Source organism: Syngnathus scovelli, chromosome 16, assembly GCF_024217435.2.
Source record: "Syngnathus scovelli strain Florida chromosome 16, RoL_Ssco_1.2, whole genome shotgun sequence".
Lineage (NCBI taxonomy): Eukaryota > Metazoa > Chordata > Actinopteri > Syngnathiformes > Syngnathidae > Syngnathus > Syngnathus scovelli.
In genome coordinates, this window is record NC_090862.1 from 12,612,593 (window position 1) to 12,622,527 (window position 9,935).

Consider the following 9,935-nt stretch of genomic DNA (forward strand, 5'->3'; position numbering starts at 1 on the left):
CGCTCCCCCGTCTTGAAGTTTCTGCAAGTCCGTTTCCCAGACGGCCTCAGCCCTTTGCAGATCTACTGCGAGGCCGAGGGCGTGAGCGTACGTAAGGCGTCCCTCGCAACCCTAACCTTAACCCGAGGTCCCAGAACACCTTACATTGCTCCTTGCGCCTTTCCCCCGGACATCGTCATCAGTGATCTGATGAAGAAGCTGGACATCCTGGGCGATAACGCCGTAAGTGTATGTCGAACTCCTTATGTTCGCACTCCACGAGACTCGGCGGCTCAAATGTGACTTTTGGAAGGCTTTGCGCTGAAAGAAGCTTATTGACGCTGTGCCTTTGGGCTCTTGCAGAATCTCACCAACGAGGAGCAGGTGGTCGTGATTCACGCCAGGACCCTTCTCACCCTAGCCGAGAAGGTAACGCGCACGTCCACGCACGCTCTCGCATTCTGCTTATGTGACAGCAGCCTTTCCTCAGTGGTTAGAATACATCAAAGTGACCAAGTCAGCACTTCAACAGTAGATGTTGGACATTGAAAGTGAGAAGGTAGACAGACACGCGACATCAGCCAAGGGGAACTCCGGCAATGTGCCCCAACAATTCTGACTTTGAGCTGTGCTAGGATATGTTCTGTAAGCAGAAGGGCTACCTGGATGAAGAGTTGGACTTCAGGAAGCGTTCCATGGACCAGGCTCATAAGGTAAGCCACCCTCAAATCTCCCGCCGGACCACTGATGGACGAGGATTGCGGCCCAGAGGATCCTGGAGCTGGAGGCCATGTTGTACGAGGCGCTACCGCAGCGGGACTGCCCCGCCACGGACGGCGAAAAAGCCAGCCACGCTGGCGTGAATGACGTGCTGACGGCGGATCAGAGAGAAGAGCTTAGGAGCGCCGTGGACCAATGGAAGCGAGCCCTGATGTGCGAGTTGAGGGAGCGCGACGCTTGCATCCTCCAAGATAGAATGGATCTGCTGCACAGCGCGCAACAGGTAAGGGCCCAAAGCCAGCCCGGCACTTACTTGCACGCTTACTGGCTTTTGAAGGCCACTTTCCATTTGTCCGTCCTAGAGGAACAAAGAGCTGAAAGAATTCATCGAAGCTCAGAAGAGACAAATCAAACAATTGGAGGAGAAGTTTCTGTTTCTCTTTCTATTCTTCTCCTTGGCCTTCATTCTGTGGCCCTAACACCAGCTGGTGAGTGAGCTCCAGCGGCACCGCACTCGACACCTCCGATACACTGCCAGCCGGTCTCAGACGTTGGCAGACGCTCCGATGCCGACGTATACCCCCCGCCACGGTGACAGAGGCACCGCGTCACACCGGCGCTCATCCAATCAGAAGGCAGGAAAGGCAAATTCACATGCAGGGCACTCTTGAACCAGAAGAGAGCGCCACAAAAAACGGTTGTTGCCCCAAACGCGCACTAAAAAGGGTCAGAATAACAAGAGTCCCACCGGCCAGCCGGGGCCACCCGTCCATCCATTTCTTCAGGGGGGAAAAAAATTGGAGTCACCGGTGAGTACATTTTGCATTTAGCTCTGCTTTTCTGCTTCTGTCTTCAAGTGTGTGGCATCCTGCGACCAAAGATTCAGCCAACCCCAAAGCGGTTGACCTCAACGTCCCACCACCATGCCGACCAGAGCAGGTGACGTGATGCTTTGGACATCCTTCCGTCTCAGATGCCCAAAAGTACTCTTTGCCACATCTGCGGCAATACGGTGTCTTTTTAAAGGTGCAAATAAATCCAGCGTTGTCATGCGGTCGCGTTTATTTTTCCAGTTTTTTGTCTCGTCGATTGTCGTAACTTTACTTCCGGTTTTATTTTGTCATCCCTTCCGTTTCAGTTCGTGTTTCCTTCCTCGGTGTTTGGTTGTCTTGTCTTCCCTGATCCCGATTGTGTGCACCTGCGTAATTGACACTAATTGTCATCACCTGTGTCCCCGCCCTTTTGTGTGTATTTAGTCCGTGTCTTTCCCTTGTCTTGTGCCAGTGTGTCTTGCCTCGTCCCGACCACCAGCGATCCCTTGATGTCCGAGCTCTTTGTAAGAACCCTCCTTTTTGTCTCGCCACCGAGCGACGCTTTTGTTTGTGCCTTGGTCCCCATCGCCTTTTTGTCTCGCCCCAGTGCGACGCCTTTGGTTGGTACTTTTTGCTACGTGTTTTCCCTCGTAAGAGGCGTTTTGATTTGTACTTTTAGCCTTTTGACTCGCCTCAGTGCGACACCTTTTGTTTGTACTTTTTGCCACGTGTTTTCCCTCGCAAGAGGCGATTTGATTTGTACTTTTGCTCAGTGTGCTTGCTGGAATAAATCCCAGAAAGAAACGACTCTGCATCCGGGTCCTCCGTCTTGTCCCCTGCCTGACAGTACACACTGGCCAGTCATGGACTCGGCAGAGTCGGAGCACCTGTGCGCCACAGTGCGTTCCCATGCCTCACAGCTCGCCCAGCACCAGAAGCAAGTGGGCGACTTGGGGAAAGAAATCCGAGGAATCGCTTAGTGTCAAGAAGAATTCAGAGGAGCGGTCGCCACCCAAGTAGCACAGCTGGGCCAGCAAATGCAGGACGTGCTCTCGCTCTTGAACGCGGGACCAGCAGCGACTTCCAGTACACCCGCTGCTTCCTCAGTCACTCCCCTTGCCATAGCTCCCATGACCGGCGGTGCCAGACTGGCTCCTCCAGAGCGCTACTCCGGGGAACCCGGCCTTAGCCGGGCATTTATTACAGAATGCGGGATGCATTTTGAGAGGGCCCCAGCAGAGTTCCCCACCGAGCGCTCCAAGGTGGCCTACATGGTTTCATACCTGACGGGAAGGGCCCGCACGTGGGCCACCGCGGAATGGGCCAGGGATTCCGTCTCCTGTCACTCTCTCCCCGCTTTCATCAAGGCTCTGCGAACGGTGTTCGATCCAATCTCCGCTGACCGAGAAAAGACTCGCCAACTCTGTCAGATAGTCCAGGGACAAGACACCGTCGGGGACTACGCCATCCGGTTCCGCACGCTGGCCGCGGAGTGCGGTTGGAACGCGACGGCACTATATGACATCTTCCTCCGGGGCCTCTCTAGGTCCATACAGGATCAGCTAATCCCCTTAGACCTTCCCACCGACCTTGACGCCCTCATCGCTCTGGCTATCCGCACTGACAACCGGCTGCAAGAGTGGAGGAAGCACCGAAGCAGGAACACCCCCGCCTTCGTCCCAGTAGCCGGCCCTGACGTTCACCACTCCAGGCTGGACGGGGATCGGCAGCGCCAGGAGCCAGAACCGATGCAGTTGGGCAGAGCTAAGTTGACCGAGGAGGAGAAGTTACGGCGACGCCGAGAGGGAAGATGCTACTACTGCGGTGAGCTCGGACACCTCCTTCTCTCCTGTCCAGTGAGGAGGACCCTGAAGGTGAGCGCCTTCTCTGCGGCTCCGTCCCCGGAGCGAGTGCTTCCCAAGGGCAGGATTACACAGTTGGGAAGAGAAATAGAACTCGAAATACTAATAGACTCAGGAGCAGATGAAAGCCTGATAGACTGGGCATTTGCTCGCCGGTGGGGGGTAAAGACTGAGCTGATGAACACCCCCGTGAAAGCTAAGGCACTCAATGGACAGGCACTTTTTGAAATAACTCACATAACAGAACCAGTCTCGTTGTCGATAGGTCCCCACCAGGAGAATATAAGGCTACATGTCGTGACCTCTCCAATGAACCCTCTCATTCTCGGGTATCCATGGCTTCAACGCCACAACCCCGTCATAGACTGGGGATCAGGGGAAATAACGGGATGGGGGCCCGACTGTCATGATTCCTGTGTCAGGTCTAACCCGCGCGCTGTGCCTCCTGCTCGGGACGCGCAAACCCCCGACTTAACCGGGGTCCCTGCGTGTTACCACCCATGGGCCGAGGTATTCAGCAAGGCCAAGGCTACCTCCCTACCTCCCCACCGTCCGTATGATTGCGCCATTGAACTCCTGCCGGGTTCGACTATACCTAAGGGGAGGCTTTATTCTCTTTCGGGACCTGAAAAGCAAGCCATGAACGAATATATAGACTCCTCCCTGCAAGCAGGACTGATTCGACCATCATCGTCGCCTGCGGGGGCGGGGTTCTTTTTCGTGGGCAAGAAGGACGGCACCCTACGTCCCTGTATTGATTATAGTCCTCTCAATCAGATCACAATCAAGAACCGGTATCCGCTCCCACTGATGTCGACCGTGTTCGACCAACTACAGCAAGCCCGGGTGTTTACAAAGTTAGATTTGCGCAACGCATACCATCTAGTGCGCATCCGGGAAGGGGACGAATGGAAGACAGGGTTCAACACCCATCGAGGACACTTCGAATACTTGGTCATGCCATTTGGTCTCACCAATGCTCCCGCTGTGTTTCAGGCCATGATCAATGATGTTTTGAGAGACTGTTTGGACCGTTTTGTATATGTATATTTGGACGATATTTTGATTTATTCCCCAGATCTGAGAACCCATAGGATTCACGTCGAGACGGTGCTGCGACGTCTTCTTGCACACCAACTATACGTAAAGGCCGAGAAAAGTGAATTCCACAAGGACACCGTATCTTTTCTCGGCTTCATCGTGGCCCCGGGCAAGGTTGAGATGGACCCGGCGAAAGTCAGCGCGGTTAAGGAATGGCCTACCCCCGACTCACGCAGAAAGGTGCAGCAATTCCTGGGCTTTGCCAATTTTTATCGGCGGTTCATCAAGGGCTTCAGTGCCACGGCGGCTCCCTTGCACGCACTCACGTCTCCTAAGGTCCCCTTCCGCTGGTCAGCAGAGGCGGAGGCGGCCTTCCAGGAGCTAAAGAACCGTTTCAGCACCGCTCCCATCCTCACGCTTCCTGATCCGTCGCGACAGTTTGTGGTGGAGGTGGACGCCTCCAATCAAGGAGTAGGGGCCATCCTATCACAGAGAGCCAAGAGCGACAACAAGCTACACCCGTGCGCGTTCCTGTCTCAACGGCTGACGCCCGCCGAACAAAATTATGATGTGGGGGATCGCGAACTGTTGGCAGTTAAACTGGCATTGGAAGAATGGAGGCATTGGCTGGAGGGTGCACAGCAGCCTTTTTTGGTTTGGACAGACCATAAAAATCTTGAATACATCAAGTCAGCGAAAAGATTGAATTCCCGCCAAGCCCGCTGGTCACTTTTTTTCAATCGCTTTAACTTTTCTCTATCTTACAGACCGGGATCCAAAAACACCAAGCCTGACGCCCTCTCCCGTGTTTACAACTCAGATCCAGAACTCAAGAAACCCGAATCCATCCTGCCTCCTCAGTGCCTGGTGAGAGCAGTGACCTGGCCAATCGAAGGCCGGGTACAGCGGGCCAATGGAAACAAGCCACCCCCTAGTGGCTGCCCGGAAAACAGACTTTTTGTCCCAGATCAATTCCGATCCCAAGTCATCCATTGGGCTCACACCTCCAGACTCTCTTGTCATCCAGGCATGCGCAGAACCCTGTTTGTCATCCAGCAGCGATTCTGGTGGCCCTCCATGAGGGCTGACATCAAAGAATACGTGGCAGCCTGTCCCGTCTGCGCCCGGAACAAGAACTCCCACGGCGCCCGTATGGGGTTGCTGCATCCCCTACCCATTCCTTCGCGTCCATGGGCAGAGATATCCATGGATTTCGTCACCGGACTTCCGGTCTCGCATGGGCGGACCACCATACTCACAGTAGTAGACAGATTCTCAAAGATGGCTCACTTTATCGCCTTGCCCAAGCTCCCGTCCGCTAGACGAACAGCCATAGTAATGATGGACCACATATTCCGGGTTCATGGGTTCCCGAAAGACATTGTCTCCGATAGGGGGCCCCAATTCGTATCCAGGTTTTGGAGGGAGTTTTGCAGGCTCATAGGGGCAACCGTGAGTCTCACGTCAGGTTATCATCCGGAGGCGAACGGGCAGACGGAACGGGTCAACCAGCAGTTGGAGACAAGTCTCCGCTGCCTGGTCTCCCAAAACCCCTCCTCATGGAGCAAGAACCTCTCCTGAGTGGAGTATGCCCACAACTCCCTGCCCACCACGGCCACAGGTATGTCCCCATTCAAGTGTGTGTATGGCTACCAGCCCCCAGTCTTCCCTGACAGTGAGCCGGAGGTGACGGTGACTTCGGCCCACGCCTTGGTGCGCCGCTGCCATCGCGTCTGGGCGGCGGCTCGGGCCACGCTGGTCCGACAGGGGGACCGGGTCAAGCGGATGGCTGACCGGAGGAGACGTCCGGCGCCCGTGTACCAGCGAGGTCAACGGGTCTGGCTGTCCGCCAAGGATCTTCCCCACCGGGGGGACTCCAGGAAACTGGCGCCTCGCTTCGTGGGTCCGTTCCCCATCGCCAAGGTCGTGCACCCGGCCGCGGTGCGTCTCCGCTTGCCCAGGTCCCTGGCAGTCCACCCCACCTTTCACGTCGGGAAGGTCAAGCCGGTGGTGGACAGTCCATTGGTGCCGGATCCTGCGCCGCCTCCGCCTCCGCGGACTGTGGGAGGTGGGACGGTCTACACCGTAAAACAACTATTGGATGTGCGCAGAAGAGGCCGGGGCTGGCAGTACCTGGTGGACTGGGAGGGTTATGGGCCGGAAGAGCGGCAATGGGTGCCGCCTAGTTATATTTTGGACCCGGGACTGTTTGATGACTTTTATGCGGCTCACCCTGGGGCTCCTGGGCCGTCTGGGATCCGGCCCTAAGGGGGGGGTTCTGTCATGCGGTCGCGTTTATTTTTCCAGTTTTTTGTCTCGTCGATTGTCGTAACTTTACTTCCGGTTTTATTTTGTCATCCCTTCCGTTTCAGTTCGTGTTTCCTTCCTCGGTGTTTGGTTGTCTTGTCTTCCCTGATCCCGATTGTGTGCACCTGCGTAATTGACACTAATTGTCATCACCTGTGTCCCCGCCCTTTTGTGTGTATTTCGTCCGTGTCTTTCCCTTGTCTTGTGCCAGTGTGTCTTGCCTCGTCCCGACCACCAGCGATCCCTTGATGTCCGAGCTCTCTGTAAGAACCCTCCTTTTTGTCTCGCCACCGAGCGACGCTTTTGTTTGTGCCTTGGTCCCCATCGCCTTTTTGTCTCGCCCCAGTGCGACGCCTTTGGTACTTTTTGCTACGTGTTTTCCCTCGTAAGAGGCGTTTTGATTTGTACTTTTAGCCTTTTGACTCGCCTCAGTGCGACACCTTTTGTTTGTACTTTTTGCCACGTGTTTTCCCTCGCAAGAGGCGATTTGATTTGTACTTTTGCTCAGTGTGCTTGCTGGAATAAATCCCAGAAAGAAACGACTCTGCATCCGGGTCCTCCGTCTTGTCCCCTGCCTGACAAGCGTGGGCGGAACACGCACGTCTTCGTTTTTTCCCGCTTTGTTTGTGTGACAGCTGTTGTGAAAATTTTATACAAATAAAGTTGTATAGTACAGGTTTGGCCAAGCCGCAATTCCTGAACCGCATGCGGCTCTTTGCTTGGATTCATGCGGCCCTTTTATGTTCATATCAACATTTGTGTGTGTGTGTGGGGGGGGGGGGTGTTGTGCGTGTTGGCTTCACTTGAGTTCAATTTGGTATTTTGGTCAAAAGCGCATGTGGTGAAATTCCACAAAGTAGGATGGGCAAACACATTCCAGTAAACTATTAGTGTCAATTGGGCTCTCGAAATGGCAGGGAAAAGATGCACAGCAAAACGGCAATATGTAGATGAACACAGGACGTTTTTATCAGAGTGGGAAAGTTTCTATTTTTTGTTGAACGTGATGGCAAACCATTCTGCCTGATATGTCAGACCTCAGCGCATTTCAAAGATTCAAATCTTCAGCGCCATGCACTTCCGCTCACTCCATGGCTAACATTGATCAGGCGTCGAACCCGCAACATCATGCTTAAGAGGTGGACATGCTAACCAGTGCGCCATTATGTCAACGCATAATAACTAAGTCTACTGATCAAAACAGCGGTTACTATATGACGTCGCTACGTGGTCAAGTGACGCAGACAAGACATCAATGGACGGACCTTCCTCCGAAATTAGAATCCGTGGGCAGAGTTAACTTGTTTAAAAGGGAGTGGGCAGAAGAAATATTTAATTTATTTAAATCTATTTTGAGTGCACACCATTATGCCAATGCATAACAACTGTAAATCTACTAAACAAAACAGCGGTTGCTATATGACATCTGCCACGTTGTGGTCACGTGACAGACGTGACGTCGATGGGCGAAACTTCCGCCGGAATTCAAATCCGCGGGGAGAGTTAACTTGTTTAAAAGGGAGTGGGCAGAAGAATTATTTAATTTATTCAAATCCATTTGGAGTGTGCGCCATTATGTCAATGCATAACAACTGTAAGTCTACTAAACAAAACAGCGGTTGCTATATGACGTCTGCCACGTCGTGGTCACGTGACGCGGACGTGACGTCGACGCCTACCTTACATCCCACCGATCACAGGACCCCTCGGCTGCATAACCGCGCCCCCTTCCCAACCAATCGGATTTGCTATACGCGAAAACGACGCCAATGGGCGGGCTCTTCCGCCAGAATTTAAATCCGTGGGCGTGGCTCGCAACAGGAAGTAGGAAAATGGCGATGTTGACAAAGACACAGCGGATGGTAACATACGACTAACGAGAGAAATATTTTTATTTTCTGCTTGTAACTGGACCGTCCAGAGCGTACACGGTAAGTACAACTCATCGTTTTTAAAAAGAAGTACTTTTGTTGCCCTGAAAAGCGAGTGAGTGTGGCGTTTGGGGGGAACGTCGAATTTCGACCATTATTTCGACTGGTCAACGGTTGTAAATGATTGCGTTGATTAAAAACTTTATTTAACTCTACTCTTAACTTTGCCGTTTCAGATATGCGGGTATTACACCGCGGAAATGACGTCAATAGGCTGAACTGTCGCCAAAATTCAAATCTGTGGGCGCAATGGCCTTGAGCGAGACAACGGATACAAACACGACGACTATCAACAGAAATATCTTTATTTTCTGCTTGCAAGTGGACCGTCTAGAGCGTACACGGTAAGTACAACTCATTAGGTTTAAAAAGATTTACGTTTGTGTAGTTTGCGTTGCGTTACATCTGTGAATGTTGGTTGAGGCTAAATGTTAATGTTTAATTTCCTTCCTTTAGGTTCCACGGTGTTTGTTGGCTGTAAGTTTTCCACTGCAAGAAGAGGCTCGTATCATTGACCAGGAGCGAGCTACAAGTATCATTGACCAGGAGCGAGCTACAATGGTGAGTAGCCATAACATTTATCTTAAACACTTCCTATTTCATGTCTAACAGTACTTGATTTAACAAATAACCATAAATAAATACAGTGTGGGCACTGAAGTTAACATATGTGATTATACTGCCTAATCTGTCACCGAGTATATTGTTGCAAAGTAATATAAGATCCAAAGTTGTTGTGGTATATGGTTTTTGCTGCTGCGCTGGTCTTCAAAAAACACTCGGTGATCGGTGGCTGTTTCCCGACGAATGAGCACTTCAGGGACCACGGCTGATTGGGAAAAGATTTTATTCAACCAATGTCAGAGTGAAGTCTTTCCAGAAAGTTGAGTGGCACAAGGCATGGATGTCAAAAAAGCCCCCCCCCCCCAAAAAAAAGGGGGAGAGAGCGAGAGCGAGCGAACCCGCGCTAGAGCGAGCCCTGGAACCAACGAACGACCCCTGCTCGAACGAGAGCCAACGAACCCCCCCTCTTGTCAGGCCCGTAGCTTTTATACCTGACAAGAAGCTGATGTCACGGCTTGGGGTAACAGCTGTAGTTTTCAATCTACTAGTTTACTTCAGTCCTAAAAAGGAGATCTTGACCAGCGCTGTTGGTGATGGACAACAACAGCCACTTTACCTTATTATAGGATTGCACACATTGCTGAAACTGAATTCTCCCTGGTCACGGACAACTGGCCCTTCTATCTTCTACCAAGTACTTTACTGAAACTAAAGCTTCT

General features: G+C 52.4%; 1 protein-coding gene across 2 annotated transcripts; it reads left to right on the forward strand.

Moving 5' to 3' along the window:
• Positions 1 to 254: 254 nt before the first annotated feature.
• On the forward strand, positions 255 to 2,026 carry LOC125983441 (janus kinase and microtubule-interacting protein 3-like). 2 transcript variants are annotated; one of them, XM_068653436.1, is made up of 3 exons: positions 255 to 982; positions 1,062 to 1,187; positions 1,557 to 2,026. In XM_068653436.1, the coding sequence occupies exons 1-2, from the start codon at positions 770 to 772 to the stop codon at positions 1,176 to 1,178; spliced, it is 330 nt and encodes a 109-aa protein (XP_068509537.1). In that variant the 5' UTR covers positions 255 to 769; the 3' UTR covers positions 1,179 to 1,187; positions 1,557 to 2,026. The 2 variants fall into 2 exon arrangements, with proteins under 2 accessions (XP_068509537.1, XP_049600621.2); XM_049744664.2 differs by having other exon boundaries at positions 1,062 to 2,026.
• The last annotated feature ends 7,909 nt before the right edge of the window (positions 2,027 to 9,935 follow it).

Bases quoted from the DNA above. Each gene is read 5' to 3' on its own strand.
- LOC125983441 (XM_049744664.2), top strand. From the start codon at position 770: ATGTTGTACGAGGCGCTACCGCAGCGGGACTGCCCCGCCACGGACGGC. The intron at 983-1,061 runs GTAAGGGCCCAA...TGTCCGTCCTAG, and splicing joins TGCTGCACAGCGCGCAACAG to AGGAACAAAGAGCTGAAAGA.